Genomic DNA, 23,300 nt, shown 5'->3' on the forward strand with positions numbered 1-23,300 from the left:
GGGCCCTCCCTCCTCCATTGGAATACCACCTAGTCCTGCACTTAGGCCATTCACTTAAGTAGTAAAAGATTCAAATGCTAACGCTTGTGCCTAATAGAGTGCTTTCCCTGCCCTAATGGAGCCAATTGATTTGCTGAATGCTGCCTAGGGTGCATAATTAACATGGGGAGAGGGTTTCAGTCGCTGCAACAGATGCTCCAATGGGAGCAAGGCTACAGAACTGTTCTAATTGCATTTGTCTTTATTTTCTTCTAGCAACTAGCAGATATTCTCCCCATTCACTTCCGAAGAGAGGTTTGTCTCAGTGCACTTGTCTCTCTGCCTCTCACTCTTTTCTCTTGTTTTGTGGGGTGACTGCCTGACTGGTTGGGTCCCCAGCCTATTTGTAGCAGTTTGCATGCTCACTTGTTTTTAACTAGCAATGCATTCTGCAATGGGCTCTATTCTGTATTGCACTTGGCGTTTCTGGACCAGCAGCCGAAGGCTCCTTCCCTCTGCCTCCGAGCCTCACCCTCTCTCTGCAGTGGGGTTGGGGGTTCCTTTACAAGATTGACTAGGGGTGGACTGTATTGGTCATGCTCACCATATGCTCAGAGTTCTTTAGGCCTGCTCCTAGGAGAGATAGGGGAAGTTTTCCCTTCAACTTTGATAAGAGTAGCATCAGGTACTGTGTTTTTAAAAAAAAAAAAAAAAAAAAGTGACTAGGATGAACAAGCATCCCTTGGATTTGCCATTGGGGTTTCATGCAGGAGAGATCGAAGTGCTGGTTGGAACCACAAGCACTTAGGGGCTGTGAGAGGGCTGGGCTGAGTAAGATGGGGAGAGAATTTTAGGGGGCTGGACTCTGGGTTGCAGAAATGGAGGAGAGCAGGAAGTATCCCTACCTCCTTTGACCTCTGTGGACCAGGTCCAGCAAAGTGCCACATAGCTGTCTCCTACTGACTCCAGGCAGATGCGATTCACAGATGCCAGACCTGCAGCTCCCTTCTGCCCTTGGTAAGGGTCATGTGCCAAGGTCTGAGCCTCTTTTATACTGCCATTCTGTGCTGGCCTCAGCCTGGCTGGGGGTTAATCTGTGCATGCCAAATGGCTGCTCAGGAATGTGCTGTGTGATTGGTCTGATTCTAGGAGCACCACCCTGCCTGAGTGGATGGATGGCTTACTTACCGAATTTGTAGGAAGAATGTATTATCAGCTGGGAAGTCAAGGCACAGAGCTGATCTGACTTGGCTATGGCCATGTTTGCACTAGGAGAGCCAGGGACAGACCCCCCAGGGTCTTGACTCCGTTCAGTAGGTCGCAGTGGCTCTCAGATTGGCTGGTCGTTAAACACAGTAGTGGAACCTTTAATCCTGTGTAAGCTCCATTCTCCACAACCCTGGTGTCCTCAGTGCTGTTCTGGTCTGACAACACAGTTGGATTGGAATGAGGAGTCAATACAGTAGCTTCAGCTTTTGGGTTTCTCTCCATGTGCTGGGAGATCTCTACCCTCTTGCAGCCATTCCTCCTCCAGGGCTGTGGCTGCAGATCTCAAGTGCCTGGAGTGCCATCATCTCAGGACATCCTATACTTCATCTTCCCCTTCTCCATTCATTCAAGCTGCTACCTCATTCTTCAGGCCAAATCCTGCTTTCATTGACATCAGTGTAGGCAGGTTGGCACTAGGGTCTGCCCCCACTCTGCCCAGCAGACATGTCTTCCTCTCTCTAGGATTGGTGGAGTTGGGCAACAACATGACAGGCAGCTGTACAGGCTTGAGCCTCTGACCTAGCCTTGTTCAGGTAGTAGTCAGCTTGATTGTAGTCCCCAGCACTGTTCCATGATGGTGATGCTTTGTCTGGTCCTGCACTGGTAGCCCAGCAGCTCTCTGTGCCTCACAGGCTTTGGCACAAAGATAAAGGACAAATGTGCCTCACTAGGGCCCATTTACCAAAGGAGCTGCAAATGCTCAGCATGGGGCTGAATCTCAGCACTGCTCTTTCCCTTCCTCTCCCCCCCCCCCCCCCCCCGGAGCACTAGCTGTAGTTGGAAAAGTCCTCAACAGGCCTTAGGCTGCTGTTGGGGTGTGTGGGGAATTGGGTCTGTCACTGGGGGGGAAGAGCTGGCTCTGTAGTTACTGCAGGAACAAGCGTCCCATGTTTTTCTCTCCCCTCTGCAGAGTCCCAACCCAGCTCTTACCTTCTGCGTCAAGACCCACGACCGCCTCTATTACATGGTGGCACCATCAGCTGAGGCCATGAGGATCTGGATGGATGTCATTGTGACTGGGGCAGAGGGCTACACCCAGTTCATGAATTGATGGGGACCAGGAGTGCTTAAGGTGGAGCTGTTCCAGACCTGCCTTCTCTTCTTCTCCCAGATGGATTTGCCATTGACAGTGCCAAGATGAGCTGGAGGCCCCACCACCATCTGGATACAGCAGACAGCCATTTCCCTGCCACCTGGGGTGTTTAGCCCGCAGCAAGAAGATCTTGAATACAGGGGAGCTGCCTCCCATGCAGATGTTGGCTGTATCATGCCCTTTGGGCCCTGGTTGGTTACCTCCCTGCTGACTAGAGGGGCCTGGCCCTAGGTCCAGCACTCTTGCCCTTTTCCCAAGAGAGCTTTGGGATGTTATTTGAATAAATGTGGGGTGGTGGGTATTTTTCGGGGAGGGGGGGGAGAGGGAGAAGAGAGATGGTAAAAAAATAGGAAAAATCAACCCTGTAAAGCCATGATTTTGTTACAAAATCCTTATTTTTTCATATTGTAGCCATTCCTAGTGGAATCGCTGTTGCGTTTCCCCTTCCGCCTGCACCAAATGCCCTGCGCTTTCTCTTAAACACAGTGTGGGTGATAAGAGTGATGGCACGTGCCTAGCTAGTGCCCAAGCATGGTGTAATTGCTTTCACGTGGAACAGAGAGGTGTTAAGCAAGGCTGGGACAGAGTCCTAGCCAAGAGGGGTTTTTTTTTTATATATGTAACAGAACAGACTTTTTTATTCTTTGATGGAAACATATCAATGGGCTGAAAGGTACAAAGCGGAAGAGCTGCCAAAGACCATCCCACCGGTTCCAGTGCAAACTAGGCCTGAAACTGTTGGATTAAGGAACTAAGCTCTCTCAATGCTGCCACTTTTTTAAAACTGGAGATTGTTGGGCATCACTATGACAACTGCATCACAGACTCATCTAGCGCATCCTACCAGCACCTGTGACCAGACCCCTGTTTGCTCCACTGTCTGCTTGACTTGTTTCCTTTTCTTGTGCCATTCTCACCAGTGCCAAGGCTGCTGCCGGTGCCAGGATGTGCACCATGACAGTCCTGCCAGATTTACTGCAGCTACCTGTAACAGTGAGGGGTCTGTCCATGTCAGACATCTCTCTGCTCTCCTGTGCCTTGACCACCTCAGAGTCTGGGCATCAGCACAGGCAAGGTGCCTGGTTGTAAGGTTCTGATGGTGTAAAGCTAGAAGTAACTGTGCCAGGTGTGCAAATGCTGTGGGATGAGGGGGAATATTTATGTCTGCCAGGGCTTGTGATCTCTCTCATGCACTAGGCACTAAGGTGTAGTCTAATGAAACCAATGGCTTGTTCTTCTGACACTGTGAGCTTTAAAAAGTGCCTCACCCAAAGGAGATGCCAGGAGGGCAGGGCAAGAAGAATGCAGAGCCTGGTTCTTAAATCTAGGTGCCTACAGTTAACTGTCTGCACATGCCTCATGGGGAGGCAGAGCCTAAATTCACATCTAAAAGCCAGATGGTATGAGGTGCTGAGCCCCCTCAGAGTCCCAGAGAGCTGAGGGTGCACAGCCCCTTGCAGCACTGGGCCCATACTATCCAAGCCTGAAGCTGCTCAGCCTGTAGAAGTGGAAGCACTGGTGCTTTGAGTGGCTAAAAAATTGGGCCCCTTGACATCTTATGCCCCTTTAAAGTGGCTACCTATACCTACCCATATTAGCAAAATCCAGCTGAGAGCTAGGAATTTCCAGAGCCTTCCTCTAGGGCTTAGTGAAGAGTTAAGTTTCACAACACTGAAAATCCCTTGAAAGAACAAGACTATTTAAATCCCACCTTGCTTTTATAACCTTGAAATCCTTATTTTCCAAATATCTTTTTTAACCCTAGGTATTTGAATTCCTACAAGTGCCACTGCTGTTAGGCCTAGCTCTCCTTTTGTCCAGTTTGTACCGCCTTCTGCCCATCTAGGCTGGGGACAGGTAGGAGCCAGTCCAGCCTCTCTCTTTTCAGTAGTTGTAGACAGACTGCAAACAATAAAGCCTTTTGAGTAACAGACTTGAGGTTGTTTCCACCGTCCCTGCTCTTGACCACAGCCAGCTGGGCCCTGAGCCAAAGGGTTCTCAGTAGGCACTGTGCTGGGAAGATGCCTGCCTTTGAATGTGCTCTGCTCTGCCCCTCTGGAGTTTAGAATAGTGACAGCCTCAGTGGCTGTCCAGACAAAAGAAATAATTCAACAAACTCTACAAGTTTAACTATTTACACATTTCTCTGAATGAGGGGGACATGGAAGGGTGGCACAAAGGGAACTTTGTGAGAATGAAGGGATAAAGGATCTGTGGTGGGCAATGAGCGGAGACTAGGGGATGTGGGGCCTCAGCACAGACCTCCACAAGAATCAGGCCCCAGTAACCACCAAGGCAGGTATGACAGCAAAGACCAGTTTGATAAACATTAATGACACAGCAAAAGCATGAGAGAATCACAGGTAGGGGGCTCAGCAGGGCTGCAGGCACAGGGCTTTAGTCACAGCTATTGTTCACCTGTGGCTGCTTTGCTGTCCCAGCAGGTAGAGAAAGAGGTGGCTGCCCCAGATGAGTCCCCCACACACACTTCCCTAACTGGCTATAAGGCCAGGGTACTGTTCACTACCCATGGGCTTGTTTCCTCTGGCCCTGCTGCTCGGAGCCCAAACCACTTCCCCTATCATTTCAGGTTAAGGAGGAAGATGCAAGCAATAACAATCCAGGCCCTGAAGGGGGTGGAGGGGGAGCCAGAAGTCAGGCGGTCGCCATAGAGATCCAAGAGTTGCAGGATTACACCATTGGTCCAGCCAAATCCCTCCTGGCAGGGGAGAATGCAGCATTAGCAAGGCACATGCTCCTGTTATCCAGGGCTGGAGCTTACAGATGGCTGCAGCAGGGAGACTGATTAACTCCAGCAGCCCAGCTATTTGAATGGAGGCAAAACAGGGCCCCTCCCGCCATGAAGAAAGCACATCCTCCATGCCTAGTAAGAGATTCTGCAAGCACACATCCCAACCCTATAGGCATTGAAGCATTTCAGTACATGCTCTTACCTGGACTTGGTACTCTCCTCCTGTCCCTGGCTTCCCATCTCCATCCACATTGTACTGAGGAGAAAGATGATTATTCAGAAAGCCCCATTAGAGTGGGAGCTAGAATGTTCCCACCTCTCAGAGTCCAGGGAAAGAGGGGCAGGCATAGACTCCAGCTCTTGTGTGTTCACGAGCACAGGTGCTTAAGGCAGAGGAAGCTGTACACCAGGCAGGGGCAGAAAGCAGCACTGGAAGAGGAGGGTAGGGACAGAATGACAAAGACCTCCCAATAGGGGAGACCTGTGGCTGACAAGCCACAGCCACACCCATGCTCAAGTCCACTCAGGCTGAACTGAGTGAGATTGGATCTGGTGCCTCCACACCTGGGGCCCTGCTCTGAATACAGACTGACAACGGAAGAGTTAAAACAAGACGAGGGTCCTTTAGGGTAGCAGCCCAGTCTCTTTCCATGCAAGCACTAGGCACTCTGAGGTAATCACGACCTGCTGCCCAGGGTCACAGGGGAGAGTGTGTGCATGAATTCCACTTGAGAGCTCCTACCCACAGGGGCTGCAGCCTGCCTATCTGGGACCACCAATGGCTTTACCTTTTCGAACATGGCCTGGTACTTCTTATATAAGGCAAAGTTGGTTCTGACCCAGTTCTGCGCCAGGACAAAGGCAATTTCTTTGGCTCTCGAGGATCTGGACTTGGCCAAACCTGTGAACACAGATAAATGACTGAAGGTCAGGGACCCAGTCACAGGGGATGCTAGAGCTCCTGCAAACACTAGCCTGTCCATCCCTGCAAGAGATGACTCTAGAGCCCTCACTGGAGCTCAAGGCCTCCCCAGGAAGCCTGGCAGGGGCTATGTACAATTCTTCCACCCCCTCCTCCAAAAGCAGGCTTCCACAGGTTGGGCCCAAACCCTGTGGGTTTTGCCTGAAGGCCACAGATCAAGGCCCTCAGGGTTTATGGACTTGAGCAGCTGTGAGGAGGGTTATTGGTGCCCCCTGGCTTTTCCACTGAGCAGTATCAGTAGTTGGATGGCCCATTGTAGCAGCAGTTCGGGAAAGGCCCAGGTGGGAGAGTCTCCCCCAAACCAAGATGGCACTGTGACACCTGGGCTCCCAGCAGAGCTCCCAGCCTGACCTGCAGCTGCTGCAGAGTCAGGAACCAAACCCACAGAAACAGGATCAATCCACAAGGCTACAAAGCAGCATCAGAGTGGAGGGCAGGGATTGAGAGGCATAATGCAATACCTAGAGATGGAGCACAGCTGGGACAAGGAAACAAGGGGCAGGTCCTAAAGCAATTTGGAGATCTGGTACCAAACACAGCAAATTTTCCAATGGGCATCCTGTCCTGCAAATTATGGATATGAGCACAGCAGCATCCTTACCTGCAATCACCATATGCTGCAGTGGAGGCCAGGCATTGGGCAGGTCCCACTGCTCCCCAGTCCTGGCAAGTGAGGTAGGGATCCCGTTCTTGTAGGACAGCACTGTGCTCCCCTGCAAACATAGACAGCATATTGAGTGGTGGCACTGGGCTCCCCAGTGAGTCACCATCCAGGAGACAGAAGGCCACAGAAGGGATCTAGGGAGACAGGACTTTGTTGGCTAACCTGATCAGCTACTTCTAGCCCAGCCCAGCTCCTGAGGTCCATCAATGGCTATGAGCCAGGATGGGCAGGAATAGCGTCCCTACCCTCTGTTTGCCAGAAGCCGGGATTGGGTGACAAGGCATGGATCACTTTGGGGCACCTGCCATTGGCCACTGTCAGAGGACAGGATACTGGGCTAGATGGACCTTTGGTCTGACCCAGTAGGGCCGTTCTTATGCTCTGGGATGGGAACAGGCATAGCCCAGTGTAGGAAACGGGCTCTAGGGGTCACTAGTGGGTTGTGCTAGAGGAGCAAGTACTGGGAATCTCCTGGCAAATACTTGGGATGGGGCCACATGAGAACTGGGCTCCAGCTCCACCTTGCTCTGCGCAGACAGCATGTGCCAGGCTCAGTAGGAAGGTATGTGGTACCCTCCACTGTCTGCAAGGAACACTCCCCACGTGATGGGCTAATGACGACTGACTGGTCTGTTGCGGTGAGGAATCCTACCCACATGAACCCAGCTCACCTCTAAGTACCGCACTGCCCTCTCAGCTGCAGCCTGGTCTGAGAAGCAGTCAGTCCACAGGGGTGCCAGGTTGGAGGGGTAGAAGGCTGGGTTTGGCTGCTTCTTCAGGAGGTTGAAGTCCAGCCAGACTCCAGCAGCCTCATTCCAGAAGACAGCTTGGACTGCCTCGAGCCTGTGCTCCAGAGCAGCCTGGAACTGGGCAGCCTTGCTGGTGTTTCCTTAGAGAGAGAGAGAGAGAGAGAGAGAGAATGGCTGATTACACTAGTGAGGGGCTTGCGGAGCATCCACAGATTAACTACAGCAGAACGCAGCCTCTCAGTCCCAGTGCACTCTGAACAGCATAGCCTATGGCCTTTGCTCAGTATTAGAGGGGAGGAAGCTGAAACCCACTCCAGCTCATGCAGAGTCAGCTACAGTCTTCCAGCTCCTATTTGCTGCCACAGCCCCAGGATGGGGAAAAGGCAGGTGCCCTAGCTAAATCTGATCCCTACAATGCCCATCCCCTACACACCTGATGCCCTCCCTAGGCTCCCAGCACCTGAGAATTAAATAAACATAGAAATAAATGAAGTGAGCAGCAAAGTGGCTTTACCTGGGGCAGAGATGAGTTAAACGGCTTCCTGCTCCCACTTGCAGGAAGATGCCACTAGGCAGCACTGCTGTTTACACAAGCTGCTCTGTGGGCAGCAATGCTACAGGATGCTGGGCCCTTTCCTCACACAGGGGATGTTGCCCCAATAACAGCATCTTGTGTCCCTGTCTCGTGGAGGGGGGGAAAGAGATTCAACAGGCATCAGTATCTCCAAGGGAGGCACTTCCCAACAGGCTCTTTACCCAGTATCCTGTAGAATGAAGCCAGCAGGTGCTCTGTCTTGCACAGAAAGGCATTCAGATCCACTGGCACTACAGCCCTGGCTTTGGTATCCTTTAGTGTCGCAGGGAGCGGGGGAGACCAGGAGAGGAACCAGCGAGAGGAAAAGTCCCAGCCTGACTCGGCTGCTGATTTTAGCTCTGCCCAGAGCTCCTGCCTGGCATCTGCAAGACACACACAGACTGACACAGATACTACTCAATGTCCCCTGTGGCAGAAGATTTAGTACCTCTGCCCAGGGTGACCACTGGCAGGAAACAGCAGAGAAGGGATCTGGGGCTTGAACACAGGTTCTGACGGGATGTGTGTCAGTGCAGCTGGAACCAGGTCCCCAGACTGGGGCAATGAGGATAGAAGTCTCTGTTAGAGCATGGACCCTAGAGGCCAGAGCACTGACCCCCAAGCACAGACAGACATAAGGGCCATGCTGGTTCAGCTGGAGCACGGGTTAAGCTGCTTCTATCACACTTTCTAAGCTCCATCCCCAGGCTCCTTAGAAAGAAGGAACTGTTAGAGCACCAAGCCTGGGGAGCCCGAACAAATCCTGTCCTGCAGAACTGACACAATGTTCCCCTGGCTGAATCATGTAGGAGCCTGAACCCAGACAGTCCACGGAGAGTGAAACCATCTGGTGGGCATGATCCCACCACCCAGCTTCCCAGGAAGGACACCAGGATTCTGTGCAGAGAGCTCCAGAAGTGATCACAAGAAGCCATGGCCAAAAGGAGCCTAACCCCCAATGTCACCACATCTGTGCCATGGCCTCACCTCCCACAGATGCGTATTCCATATCCAAGCCCCATCCCAGCTCTCAGGAATCTCTCCCTGCCTCCCCCTGGCACATGGGTGCCCACATTTAGGTGCAGTCAGTGAAGAGCAGCACAGGCTGTTCTGTTCTAGTGGGCATTAGAGGGACAGCATCTGTCACATGACAGAAATTTCTCTTTACCTTCATTTAAGTCACTTGCCAACTCCCAATCTTTGCTGTAGGACTCTGGTCTGCAGGGGAGGGTAGACAGGGATTGGGAGGCAGAGAGATCACCAGGTCAGTCCAGTTCTTAGTCATTTCCTTGCCCTAAGCAGGCAAAGGCCGGGATGCCTGGCATGCAGAGACAGGTCTCACAGTGGCTGTGCACAGGGGAAGCCAGAAGCTGAGGTTGTGGGTGAAATCCTACTAGTGGTCCTACAAGGACCAGCTGCCAGGCACTGCAGTGTGATGACCCTGTCGGACATTGAGGGCAGCACGAATCCCATAAGGCACTGCTTCACCCTCAGCCCACCTTCAGCAGTTCCAGATCTCAACCAGCAACCCAGCTGCTGGGCTGGAGAGTGCCTCGTCGAGCTGTCTGCCCAGTGGACCCTCAAGTCTCCAAGGGACACATTCCTCGGGGTAACAAGAGGCCATGATACCTTTGCCTGCAGCTGCAGGTCTTGCCTGTGCATGCTCTGGAACAGGCGCGGCTCTGTGCAGCAGCTTGTTTTCTGCAGAGGCCGGAGAAGAACAGCCCACTCTGCACTGGGATGTCAATGTCCTATCACAGGACAGGACTGGGAAGAGACAACACAACCATGTCCATTGGCATCTGTCTCCATCACAGGGGACGGGGAATGGTCTGTGGAACACACTCAGTGCCACTGTAGAGCTTTGCTAATGACCTGCATGTGCAACAGCCCCCAAAAGACGGGGGCGGGAGGGAGGATTATCCCCCTCTGTTGCTGGGGAAACTGGGGCATGGGAGGGACGGGTTAGTCACTTGCCCAAAGCCACACAGTGAGTAAGTGGCAGAGCTGGGAATAGAACCCAGGAGTCCTGACTCCCCCTCTAGTGTAACTCCATTAGATGGTGCTTGTTGGGATGGTACCTGGGCTCCCCGATCTGAACGTTGTAGTAGTTCAGAGTGTGATTCCTGTCCCCAACTGTGATGCTCACAGAGCGATTCCTCTGCCAGAACTCGTACTCTACCTCCAGCAGATGGATATTCTCCCTGGGAATCAGACCACAGGCATGGTCAGTGTCTCCTCATGGAGCAGTCTCTTTTCATGAGGAACAAATCACCCAGTCATGGGTCTGCCCAGGAATTGGGGCGACAGGAAGCCCAGTAGGGAATGAACCGCTCTAGGGAACTTCCCAGTGGGCGTTGCTCGGTGTAGACTTTGAAGGGCATACACAGCACAGACCATGACCTGCAGCAATGCTCCTGCTGCCTCCAACACATGCTGGCCAAGCAGAGTGCAGACCAGACTGGCCCTGGGACCAGTCAGTAGATGGCTCACGTGGCAATGCAGTACCAAATATTACAGCGATGGGCTCTTGCTGAGACTAGCCAGGCTCATTGGAGCCTGGGGTGTGCTTGGAAATCTCAGAGGAGAAGAGGGCATATGCAGGGGCATGTGTGCACCCAGGGAGGGGGCTTTGCCTATTGGTAAAGGGGAGCGGGGGTAAGAGAGTCACAGACACCTGGAGTACGGAGCACCAGGCTCATGGTCACTCAGGTCCCATCCTGTCTGCACATCAGCCAGTGCCCACCCTCACTGCTATGTAAGATCCTCATTGGTGCCATAGGAGATGGGGGAGCTTTATTATCTTAAGTTACAGGGTGCCAACCCATGTCCTCTACAGCCATCCGAACCTGATCCTGAGGGAGAACCCAAGGGATCAGCACCAGCCATGGGGGATGGGGGAAGAAGTAAGGAGAATCCACCCCTGCCCCCTGGGACATATGGGGTACTGGTGACTCAGACTCATAGACTTTAAGGTCAGAAGGTACCATTATGATCATCTAGTTTGACCTCCCGCATGATGCAGGCCACAAAGCCGTCCCAACCCTTTCCCTTGACTCTGCTGTTGAAGTCCCCAAATCCTGTGGTTTAGAGACTTCAAGTAGCAGAGAATCCTCCAGCTAGCGACCCCTGCCCCATGCTGCGGAGGAAGGCGAAAAACCTCCAGGGTCTCTGCCAATCTACCCTGGAGGAAAATTCCTTCCCGACCCCAAAGATGGCGATCAGTAGAACCCCGAGCATGTAGGCAAGACTCTCCAGCCAGATCCTCATTGGCCACTGATACTATTTACCAGTGATGGCACGCTGTTCATTTGACTAGCAGAACCTCATGCCCACCTGAGAAACTCTGTGTCATTGGCGTGGGCCAGGTAGGCATCCATCATCAGAGTGAGGAAAGGTGGCTGGCTCCGGCGCAGGTAATAGACTCGCCCTCCATTTGGGATGTGCCCATACCTGCCCATCAGGGGAGAGACCATGTGTTACACAGCCCCAGGGGAGGAGGATGAAGGGCCCTGCAGAAGCCTCCCCACTTCCCACACTGCACTCGGAGCAGGGCCCTGCAACTGTGAGGAGATGGCAAAAGTTGGAGGACAAGATGACATATGCTCTCATGACAACTGTCCCTGCCCAAGGATCCTCAAAGTGACACCCTCTCAGCAGAGGGCACTGCCAGAGCCACGGTTGTGTCACTTGGTCAGCTCCTCATGCTTGGACAGGGAAGGAGTGGCTTCAGAGTTGAGGGAAGAAGGTAGTGAGCCTCCAGCCAGCCTCCTCTCTCTACATGCCTTAGGGCAGGGTCTCACCTTTCCACCAGGTACAAGAAGTTCTGTATCATCCCCTTGGCTGTGGTTGCCATTTCAGAGAGGAGCAGCCCTTCGATCACCCAGTAGGAATCCCTGCAGCACAAAAGAAGCAGCTGCACGAGCGATACCAGATGCTCTGGGCTTGTGGCCCTGCATGAACCAAACGTAAGCTGCTCCATGCGGACACCCGATACTCTCCTGAGCATTGGGATTCAGGCCAGGGCTGAGGACAGTCTGTCTGCACCCACACCTTTCAGTCATGGTCGCACCTAGTGTGCGACAGGACAGCTTGTCACATCGTTTCAGCAAGTACAATGATTTGAAACAACCCCCATGTATGTTGGCCAGGAGAACAGTGCCAGTGACAGCCAGGCTCAGCAAAATTCACCAGCTCAACCGGCATGGGACAGAGCCAGGGTTCCAGCTGTGGCTGCAGCTAAGTCAGTTCGAGGTGTAACCAGTACAAGGCTCTAACACACCAGCTGTTACTCACCAGTAGTAAAATTCAATGAACCTGCCACCGGGCACCATCAGAGGGTGCGGCACATAAATCTGAGAGTAAAACATCGGGCGAGTCCTAACGTCATCTTTGATCTGAAAGAGAGATGATCCAAGTTGGTCACCACTCCCCACAACCCTTTCCCACAATCCCCAGCTCCCTGAGCCAGTCGCCTCTCCTCCAGCCCCCACAACTAGCCTGGGCCGAATCGTCACCACACTCGCATTCTTTCCAAATACAGCACACAGAAGCAGGGTCACCCCCCCACATATCTCTACCTTTCTCCCTAGGGATTTCCACTTGGCATTCAGATCCGATGCCCATGCCTGGAGTTTCTGGTCAGAAATCTTGGCTAAAATCTGGGGGCTGGAAGATAAAGAAGGAAACATATTCAAGAGAGGAGACAGCCACAACCAAGCCCCTAGTCACCATAGACAAGGGTTGCTTCCAGAAACTGCACGTGACATACACTGCCTGATATAGTGCAGCAATCTATGGGTCACAGCACCCTTCTTGGCTCCCACTCCTCGCAGTGCACAAGTCAGAATGTGGCTAAATTAGCAATTTAGCTCTAGAGACCCAAGCTTCAATCCTCAGTAGATGACAGATGGATTTGGAGGCATGATGGGTGTTAGCCTGAAAAACCAATCTCGTGTTCTAGTCCATTTCATCACAACTGGCAGCCTCTGCTCAAGCCAAGCCAAAGACTGAACTATCAGCAAGGTCTGCAGGTCAGGATGGAGGGGCATTGGCAGAGATGAAAAAGCAGGGAGGCTGTAGGTCAGGGCGAGGTACATTGGCAGCACTGTGAATGGGGAGCACTGATTACACCTTGCACTGATTACAGCTACCACATCCCCCAGGAACTAAAAACAAATTCATCACTTCCCAAGAAAGCTGCAGTCAGCCCCCATCTCCAGAGTGGGACAGAGCCCAGCACAGTGCAGTCTGGCTCCCTTACTTCCATCACCAGGGCTCAGGCTCATCATGCCGCACTCACGGTTGCAAAGGCCCCTTTGTGTTCTATTCTGTACCTGCTCGTCCAGTCCTGAGGTTCCCATTGCTCAAACTCCTGTCCAGGGTCACTGAAGGATGAGCTCACAAACTGTTGCAGCTGCTCTTTGGACAACATCCCCCCCGGAGTCACATTCACTAGCTGCTGAAACTTCTTCAGAACTAGTTCTGGGAAAAAGAAAACAGCCTTCACTGTCTACTGCCTTGGCTGAGGTTCTGCCGAATCTGCCAACAAGGGGACCATAAATGGTGAAGGCACAGTGACTACTTGGTGTAGTATGTACCAGGGCACAGTGCCACTATTCCCAATAATTCACCTGTACATTAGTACCAGAATTCTCAATTATCCTGTATGAGTGTGGTGAGATGGGCACAGGGCCCAGCTTGTACCAACAGGCGGGTGTGGGGTTAGACTGCAGGTGTCTGGCAGGAGGGAAAGGAGTAAATACAACAGTTCTGTGGCCCTAGCCATACTGTCATTGCTGACCTGGAGACTCCCGCAACGGCATGTCAACAAAGTGTTTGTCATCAGAGAAGAGCCTGGCCAGCTGGACCTGCTTCAGGAGGTCCCCAGTGCAGTAAATCTGGCTAAGAGAGAGAGAGAGAGAGAGAGAGAAAAAAAAGTGAAATTCAGACACAAGCAGGCATGTTCTAACCCATGCGGTCCAGGCAATTCCTCAGGAAGCAACCAGCTTATTTCTGCTAGATACAATCTGCTTCATTAACTGCAGAATGATACAGGCTTGTTAGCACAGACAGCAACCCACACATGCTGGAGCCTTAAGGCAGGGGCCAGTCCACACACTTATCACACCAAGCTGTGTTCAACTGGGGGAGGGGGGAAGAGGAGGGAGAAGAAAAGAAAGGGGCAAGTAACCAGTTGCACAGTCAGTCAGCCAGCCAAGGCCTGTTAAACCCACTTATCTGTAGGAGTTTAAATGTGGTCCCTTAATTCTTTGGCATGGATGGTGCCTAAGAGACCATTTACACTGCAAACTCAATTATGACTTGGTATTACCTGACAAACAGGACCAAAATATGTCAACTATTTACAGAACCACATAACAGACCTGTAAAAGTGCCTGGCTAGAGCATGGCTCTGTGACATGCAAGGGCAGGCCATATGCACCAGTCAGGCACTATCCCAGCTGTGTTTGAAAGGACACTGCCTACTTGGAACCCTATCAATGTTAATTAGGGTTTAAAGTACTTCCATGTCCTGCCTTCAACTCCCTGACTCTCTGGGATTGTTCTATCACATTTTCCTGTTTGTTTTTTTAACCTATACAAACAGTACAGGAAGCTGAAAGACTCTGCACAGAGTAATCATACTGAAATGAGAGAGAAGATTATTATTATAGGTTGGGTTAAACTACTTTGAAACTGGTGAGTGTAAACATCATTCAAAATAAACCTAAGAAACAATAGGGGCCTCAAATTAAAACACAGACTCGTGTCACCATTCAATGTGGGTGGGGGGCTTTGCTGGGGATTGTTTGGTATAGTGGTGTGTTTCTCTTCCACACAGACACAAGAGAGACACAGAAGTAGTAGAAAGCCAGAGGCAGCCTGAACAACCACTGAGAGCATGACCCTAATGTGATGATCAGGCCTACAAATTTATTGTAATTGTGAGCTCAACAGTAAAAAGTATGTGAAAGTTCATAAAGTGTCACATTAACCTAGAACAAATGTTTATGGGAAAAGGTACAAAAGGGAGACTGACTGAATTAATCTAAACAAAAAGGCCTAATGATACAACTCCAGGATTGTGCTGAAATCATGCTTGGTAAAAACCGAAAACGTAGAACCGGAAATTAATCAATCAAAATTGGTGTGTTGGATATTAGCCCTACTAGTGAACAAATAATAAGGGGATAGGCTATTCCACCCATCACTCCATTTTTGGGTTCTTGAAGAAAGAATGGATGGGGCAGCCTTTCACAGCTGCCACCCCGACCACCTTCGTCCTAATCCTGGGGGATGTCTTGACCAGACCGGGCCAAAGAGAAGACTCTAGATGACATTACCACCCCTATCACTTCCAGCTGAATCCCAAACAATGCCTGAGATAAAATGGGCTCAGACTTTAACAGCAACAGCAGCTCTAGCCCATCTCAACTAACTGTCCTTTTGGGTAAATGAGAAGTTATTACCATCTTTGATGCCATCTAAGAAACTGCCAAACAGGATTTTTCCTTCTAAAAACTTCCCAGCTAAAGGAAAAGGGAACAAGGAAATGTTGCTAAAATTAAAGCCTTACTTAATGTTGGGATTCCCGCCGAGACCTTTTCTACTATCCTTATCCAGAACACCTCGTCCAGTTCAAGGAGAACACTTTATCTAGCTCTTTGGAATCCAAAACCTCGGACTGAATCTGGACTCGTCACTAAGGTTTCTTTATTGGCAGTTCATAAAGCTATCCCTAAGGTGATCGGGCTCAGGTGTAGGGAGTGGGTTAGGGAGCATAACAACTCCAAAGTACGCAATTATAAATCAGATTATATACATATTCTAAAGCACAGACACATGCGCATTACATTCTACATTGCATCACATACTTCATGGTTGTCTTACTAATTCTGTGAACCAATGCCTGTAGAGATCATGAGCTGTCTACGCACTATAAAGTGTGCTAGTAAGCAAAGCTGCAAGCTTATCACAGACCCCTCTTGCTACTATTTCTTTATCTACTAGCTATGTATTATTTACAAGGCCATTTGTGCATTCATGCTTTGTCACTTGTTAACCTATTTCCTTACTTCTGTTTTCTTTCACTGGCCTAACCCCACCTGTGTGACCCCACTCCTCCATGTGTGCAAGGTCACAGCAGCGGGATCAGTGCGGTATGGTCTTCAAAACAGCATCCCCTGTCCAATACATGGGATTTTGTCTCAGTACCAAATGGGTGACAAACCTTAGAAAAGCAGGGTTGTCCTGTTTAAAACCAGATGAATGGCCTGTCTAAGCGAGCTCCTCACCCATCTCTTTTAAAACTCTTGGATGCAAGTTATTTGGACCTGATCATTTTAAAATGTCCAACTTTAGTAGCTTCTGTTTAACATCTTTCAGAGATACTAGTGGAATGAAAAACCATCACCACCATATTATGAGACTGTCCCTATACTATTTGTCCCCCCCCCCCCCCATTATAGAACAGAAATATTTAAACACCTCTGACTTTTCTACATTATTATTAACAATTCTACCATTTCCATCCAGTAATGGACCAACAACATTGTCAGGATTCTTTTTGTTCCTAATATATTTTAAAAAATCCTTATTGTCCTTAACACTGCTAGCTATAGATTCCTCTTTGTGTCCCTTTACTTCCCTTATCAGTTCCTAACTTCTAATTTCTTTTTACTATCAACTTCCCTTTTCTTCCATTTGCTATATATATATATATATATATATTTTAATAGATGCCTTCACTTTCCCTCTAAAACAGGTCAGGTTTGTTTGTTTTTTTAAACCATTATGGCCTTCTTCCTCAATTGTAGGATTGTGGCTTTTGGGGCATCTAAGGTGTTCTTAAATGATTCCCAATTATCATTCACATGCTTCTGATTAAATTCTTCCTCCCAGCTGATTTGGCTCAGAGTTGTTTTCAGCTTTATGAAACAGGCCCTGTTAAAGCACCAAGTATTCTGCTTCTGCATTATAAATGTGATCAATTCACAAGTTACAAATTGCAAGCTAGATTCTAGCCTACCACAGTTCTGCTTCTGCTGCTCCCTCCTCCCACAAATATGCTACCCCAGAGTGTATGACCAGCACTCTCCTCCCTTGATCCAATTCCCACAGCATCTGGGCTTGAGCTTCACCTACTCTTTTGTTCCTTATGCTATATTTATTTTACACCCACAGAAATTATGTTGACAATTGTTTTCAATTTTTTAAACCCCCCTCCGCCGCCCACACGTATTTAAACTCATCCATTGGGGCCCATCATTCTTTCCAAACAGGAGAGGGTAAATTAAAATGGGAAGCTTGTTACCCTAGTCAAAAAGATAAACTGATACAGTGCTTTCCATCCAAAGGCCTCAAATCACATTACAGAGGAAGTCAAGAAAGAGAGAGGAAAAGTGACCAAGGGCAGAATCTAAGGGTTCCCCGTATAAGGCTCCTGACCTAACCAATAGATCCTAACCCTTCCTGCAGTGAGAACTTCTCTAACAACATGCAGCAGGAGGAGAGATGGACCACCCTTTTTAGCAGCTTCAAACGGGCTCTGAAACCATCAGGCAACAAAAGCTCAATAGACTATGCTAAAATTAAGTTACCTTAGCCATTCAAGATTTGAATTTCATAGCACAGGGATGCTGCAGAGTTACTGGCAAAAAAGTGTAGTTTCAGTAACCAGATCTCTGCTCATTGACTCCCTATCCCACCAGTGTAGTATCTGTGCACCTCACTGTCATGCATTCATCACAACACCCCTGTGAGGTATGGCAGTACTATTATCCCCATGTCACAGCTAGGGAACTTAAGCACAGAGACTTGCCCACGGTTACAAAGGGAGCCTGGGGAAACTGAACCCAGGTCTTTGATGGCCCAGGCTAGTGTCTTATCCACTGCACCATCCTTTCCCTACTACTTCCTTCAGAACTCAGCCTATAGAACCCTTTCATGTACACAAAACTACATGACACAGGTGAGTGCTATAGGATATTGACCATTCTTCACCTGTCAATCTAGCACCTTTCAGAGTTATTTTGCGTATTACTACAGAGCTTGAGGCCCAGCTGAGATTGGGGCCCCACAATGCTGGGCTCTGTACAAACAGAACTATACAACCCAGCAGAGCTAACAATCAAAACAGAGGCAGAGGGGAGCAGGGGAGGAATGGATCATGCACACCAGCAGAGGGGAGGAGAAGGGCCCATAGGTGGGTTGGGAAAGGGAGGGGTAAGAAGTAAAGATCTTAGAAAGTGTATACACACACACACACACACACCTTACATGTCACTCAACATATTCTTATTGCTCCCCAATCTTCTACCAGCACTGTGCGTCTAAACAGCTCCTATTTGTATAGCACAGCCCAGGACACTTTCTTGGCAAAATAATTAGACTATGTCCCCGCCGCAAGATCAATCACCAGGAGACCCACCAACCCCCCAGGGACCCAGGAAGTAGTTACCTCTCACAAGGAGGTGGGAGCCCATTGACCAGTTCTTGCCATCCTGGCACAGAAACAGAGATGCCAACAAAAAAGCACCAGGCTGTCACCAAAATCCTTGCAGAGCAAGCCATTTGAGAGGAGAAGAATGAAGTGTTTGCTCTTCTGCTGAATCATTAAGTTAGCTGCACCAGATTCCACGCACCTGTGCAAAGGTCTGTGAAACAAAGTCTGAGATAAACTGCATGCATTAAGGGGGGCTAGCATTAGATTTCAAGAGGTGTGGCTGCTTCTACAGTCCTTGGCAAAGAAAATTATTTGGAACTATTTACAGTAGCTTTAAAACTCTCAGACACACATATCAATAAAGACAGAGTTTTCAGGCTATTAACCCACTGATAACAGTTCAAGTCTCTGGCGCAGGGTGGGGTAGCTCCAGGGGCTCTTTTGGCACCATATGGCAGTAGTGCACCCCACCATGGGGTGAGGATGGGGAGGAAAGGAAGGGAGTTCAGCAACAGAACAAACATGTCCAAGTACACTGTATACTACAGAAAAAGGCCTGTGTGGAGGGACTTGTACTCCAAGCCCCAACATCAGGCACCTCATGAGGGCACAGAGAAGGCCAGAAAAGGAAAAGAGCAGGGAGTGAGTGAGGATGGATCCATGGATGGATAGAGGAAACAGAAGGAACCAGGATAGATAAAAATCAATCGGATTTTTTTTTTATTATTTAAATTGGATTTTTTGATAAAATGCTTTTTGAGGAAAAAACCTATCTAAAGATAAAGATATCTTTGAGCTATAATGTATCTACTCATGGAACAAATTATAAATTCTAATTCTATAGCATGAGACAATATATTCATGTAATGTTTAAGAAAAGTTTTGTAAAAGGAGTTCCAATAGTTCATGGATTAGGGACCCAATCTGATGGGGTTCCAGGGGCTTCTGTATAGATTATTTAGGTTAATCTTTCTATCTACTCAATGGGACTCAGTGCTCAGTCTAGAAGATACTATCAGAGATGCTTAGTTTTGCCGTTCTCAAACTGTGGATTTGTGTCTCCAGAGATAAAACATTTTTGCTGTTAACAAGCATGTTAAGATAAATAATATATAGAGGGGAGAAATAACAGACCTCAACTCTACTGTCCCTCTGCAAATTTGCATACACAGAGTCAATCCCTTACTTCTCTCTAAAAGTGCAAAATTTCAAAAAGTTCAATGAATAGAAGATTGGATCTGAAGATCTGGACAAGGAGAAGTCTGGAGATGAATGTGAGAAGGGAGGGACAAGACCCAAGAACCTCTTGAAGCCAACTGGCAAGGAGGTAATTCTGATTCACCAAAGAACGTCATGTGAAATCTTAAATAAAAGCCAGGGTCACACTGATCATTAAAATCATTGTGAAATGTATGTACAGATAACTCCATATATGGAGTTATGTATATATACTGGAAATACCTTGATACATGATCTAAGACTGCAGGAGTCACAGGAGAGAAACAAGTTTTCTTTCAGACAAAAGATGTTTATCAATCTCTCTCCGTTGGATGTAAATTAAGCATTGTCCCTTTACATACAAACTTTTGAAGAAATGTGAAGTCAACAGGGCTGCAGCACACTTGAAAAACAATCCATGGGATGGTTATATCTCCCTTATTCTGCACCTAGGAAGTAAACAGGAATTGCATTTACCGACTCACTATCACCATTGGTTGAAGATGTTGCAAAAGTCTTTGGGTGTGAAACTTCTTTAGACTGCAGGTTAACTTACACTTAAGTTTAGTCTCTAGAAATCATGTAATTTGTATTTATATGTAACCTTTTGTTCCCAATATCTTTACTGTCTCCTGAATCTGTAGTCCTTGATAATACACTTATTCTTGTTTTCACTATAAAGATATACAAGAGCTGTGATATTAAGTCAGGTGCTGATCCTAAGTTGACTCACACAGGCTGGTATGTACACTGTTCCATTGAGGATAGCAGACCTAGTATTTCTGAGAGTCTTCAGTGGATAAGGGGCTGGATACTGAAGTGAATGCTTCAAAGGGGATCAGGGACTGGGATGCACCTATTGTTAACCTGCAAGGCAAAGTAACGGTTGGCATAGCCCAGAAGTGTGTGCTTGGGTGGCTAATAGACTAGTGGTATCAGGGAGCTGACAATCAGTTAAGCACAAGAAATGTCCCTCATGCTAGAGCCAGGGGAGTAACAAGGTGATTCTCAATCCTGGGTACCCCAAGAACCATCAATGTTCTCCATAGCCCAGGCAACAATCGAACTAAGTCCTTTTACCATGCGGGTCTCTCACATTTCTTCTCAGATTCTATGAATATGCAGGGGGCAACTTCATTTTGCAACAGGCTCCTCCAAGAGTCCTGTTTGTTTTAAAGATCTGAGTTTAGTGCTGATTAAAGATGCCAGCTTACCAACCCTGGAGACTGACTTTACTATTCACCCACTCCACACAGCAGGGACAGTAAGTCAGGCTTCCAGCCCATGCACTGCCAGCATGCCTCCAGCTTGACCTGGAGGAACCCCCAATAAGGGAGTTCCATCTCCTAGACCCAGCTAGGCATTGCCCTCACAAGGGGCCAGTTAGTACAAGAGGGACAAAATGGAGACCTGTCTCCTAGCAACTTTATTGAGACCTACCAATTTGTTTCATAAAAGCTACCAAACAGCCTCAGATGGGGACAATTTTTGGTCCTTAACATCCTTGCCCTGGATTTTGGCAACAAAGGCTCCAGTACTGGTGTGTCTGTGCTACCCCCAAACTCTCCAGCCCATTAAGTCCATTATTTTAAATTATCACTTTTGCCAGTATCACTGGAAGATACAAATCTCACTCCCTCCCTCTTGATATTTTCCATCTGGCAAGTAGTAATCCCTTTCCTTTCCCCTCCCACCCTACATTTAGAGTGGCATTTTAAGATCACTGCTGCTTCATTTTATTTCACTAACAGTCAGGAGAGATTTTATATCAGTGATAGTTATATGAAGACAAAAGTCACTTCCCTTCTGGTCCTCCCACAAATTCTGGCAGCTACTTGTAGAGAGAGATGTGCATTTCAATAGAATGGGGAATGTTTCTTTTAAACCTGTGCTGCACTGAGATTTTTTAACTGAGCAGAATCCTCCGCATCAAGCTATTCTGGGGCAGGCTGCTACTCACAGTCCTCTTCAGAACGATACAAACACACAAAACAGGCAGTAAAAACACAACGACCCATGCCTTGCAGTATTCGGGAAATGCTTGAATGCAAAGAACATCCTCTTCCCAAAACCTCTAAAGCACTCCAGCCAGTTTAGCACCCCATGAAAGCTTCCCGTGCTCTAGACAAGACTCCGGGGATCGCTACACTCCAACCGGAGCTCTGACTGCAGCAGGCGCAAACATGCCCAGTATTCCCAGCCTCGGGGGACCAAACTCATGGGTTGGACACCAAAAAGCCTGAGGTTGGTTTGTTTGTTTATTTTCACACACACACACACACACACACACACACACACAGAGACACACACACACACACACACAGACACGGGTTTTTTTGGACTCCCTTTGCCCGCCCCAGTGCAGGGAAGAGGGAGACAGTCAGGACTGGGCGAGGTGATTCCGGGCCCAGCGGCAGCTCCCGCCCCCCCCCCAGGCGCTCACCGCCCTGAGGTCAGCCCCCCTCCGCCTCACCTCCGCGCTTTGGGGGCTCTTCCCGGGCCTCCGGGGCAGCTGCAGGGGCTCCTCGCGAGCCGCGGGCCCTGCCCGGGCCGGGCGCGGCAGCGAGTCGGGGAGGAGCAGACCCGCCATCCCGGTTGCTCGGAGGCGCGCGCAAGCCCGGCGCCCCTCCACCCCCCCGCCCAGCGTCGGGTTCCGTGGCTGAGGGGGGAGAGAATGAGCGCGCGCTCTACCTGGCGTAGTTTTGATTGGCTGGCTGCCCCTGGACGAATAACCAATCACAGAGCGCTCATTCCCCAGAGGCCTGGTCGGGGGCAGACTAGCTGCTGTGCAGCTGGGTCAGCCCTTTGGAAGCCAGCTGGCCGTGCTCCCAGGCCGCTCTTAGTGGAGCTAGCTGGGGGTGTAGCCCGCTAAGGTGCCTGCAGCTGCGGCAGTCACCCTCTCCCTGCACTGTAGACAAGACTTTTCCTGTAAAACTGCCCCCCCCCTTTTTTTTTTAAATAAGGTAACAAGCCCCTTCGGACAGTTGACATGAACATAAGATTTTCTATTCCAGATCAGCAGAAGCCTGTACCCCTTTCAGAAGGCTAATACTACCTCTAGTGTAGTTGATCAAGTTTCATAATTAAGTATGGCACATAGGTAAGGTGTAGGAGCTAGTTTATAAGACAAAAAAGGTGTTCTGGTGCCAAGTGCCAAATAAAATGTAATCCCTAAAATTACAAAAAAAGGCTAGAGAACTGTACCCAAAGACATTACTAAAATTTGACCCAATATCAATCCAGGGGTAGGATCTAGGGGTGGAACCTCCCACACACTATTTCAGGCACCTGAGATTCTTACCACCATGATCAAAGACAAGCAATAAGTTATAACAATGTTTGAGTCTTTCCCCCCCCCCCCCCCCCCCATGAATGAATATTAGGGATCTTAAATTCAAAGCAAGTCCCATTAGTAGTTTACCACAATTAGCTTACTTTTCTGTCTGAACAATCTAGTGTTAACTGAGTTATTAGTACTTTAAGTTACAACATACAATTTTAATATACCATTAAAATTACTATAAGAACAGTTTATTTCCTTGGGAGTGCTTTTGAAAACATCTCACCAATGAT

The 23,300-nt window shown here is 49.1% G+C and overlaps 2 protein-coding genes across 15 annotated transcripts in view; one reads left to right on the forward strand and one right to left on the reverse strand.

Annotated features, from left to right (window-relative positions):
- PHLDB1 (pleckstrin homology like domain family B member 1) overlaps positions 1–4,274 on the forward strand; it is a 112,872-nt gene extending 108,598 nt beyond the window's left edge. For 7 of the 11 annotated variants that reach the window (XM_054049550.1, XM_054049552.1, XM_054049553.1 and 4 more), the window contains one exon: positions 2,159–4,274. In XM_054049550.1, the coding sequence (XP_053905525.1) occupies positions 2,159–2,299 (141 nt within the window). In that variant the 3' untranslated portion in view covers positions 2,300–4,274. Of the gene's footprint in view, positions 1–255; positions 295–2,158 lie in introns of all 11 variants that reach the window. The other 4 variants (XM_054049547.1, XM_054049549.1, XM_054049548.1 and 1 more) reach the window with 1 other exon arrangement.
- Positions 4,275–4,462: 188 nt separating this feature from the next.
- Positions 4,463–22,367, reverse strand: TREH (trehalase). Of its 4 annotated transcripts, none has more exons than XM_054049559.1 (16): positions 22,201–22,367; positions 20,094–20,176; positions 13,866–13,966; positions 13,399–13,546; positions 12,643–12,730; positions 12,359–12,459; positions 11,866–11,958; positions 11,399–11,515; positions 10,144–10,266; positions 9,231–9,280; positions 8,245–8,445; positions 7,411–7,628; positions 6,677–6,788; positions 5,882–5,994; positions 5,296–5,349; positions 4,463–5,060 (listed from the first exon to the last, which is right to left on the reverse strand). In XM_054049559.1, exons 1-16 carry the CDS (start codon positions 22,315–22,317, stop codon positions 4,923–4,925), a joined length of 1,857 nt encoding a protein of 618 aa, XP_053905534.1. In that variant the 5' UTR covers positions 22,318–22,367; the 3' UTR covers positions 4,463–4,922. The 4 variants fall into 4 exon arrangements, with proteins under 4 accessions (XP_053905534.1, XP_053905536.1, XP_053905535.1 ...); XM_054049561.1 differs by lacking the exon at positions 22,201–22,367 and adding an exon at positions 18,525–18,720 and having other exon boundaries at positions 20,090–20,136; XM_054049560.1 differs by lacking the exons at positions 20,094–20,176; positions 22,201–22,367 and adding exons at positions 18,525–18,720; positions 19,971–20,086.
- Positions 22,368–23,300: the final 933 nt, after the last annotated feature.

The sequence above is a fragment of the Malaclemys terrapin genome, chromosome 15 (genome assembly GCF_027887155.1).
Source record: "Malaclemys terrapin pileata isolate rMalTer1 chromosome 15, rMalTer1.hap1, whole genome shotgun sequence".
NCBI classification, from domain to species: domain Eukaryota; kingdom Metazoa; phylum Chordata; order Testudines; family Emydidae; genus Malaclemys; species Malaclemys terrapin.

Bases quoted from the DNA above. Each gene is read 5' to 3' on its own strand.
- TREH (XM_054049559.1), bottom strand. From the start codon at position 22,317: ATGGCGGGTCTGCTCCTCCCCGACTCGCTGCCGCGCCCGGCCCGGGCA. The intron at 11,959-12,358 runs GTGAGTAACAGC...TTTGTGCTGCAG, and splicing joins TTCATTGAATTTTACTACTG to GGATTCCTACTGGGTGATCG. The intron at 10,267-11,398 runs GTGGGCATGAGG...TCTGATTCCCAG, and splicing joins AATGACACAGAGTTTCTCAG to GGAGAATATCCATCTGCTGG.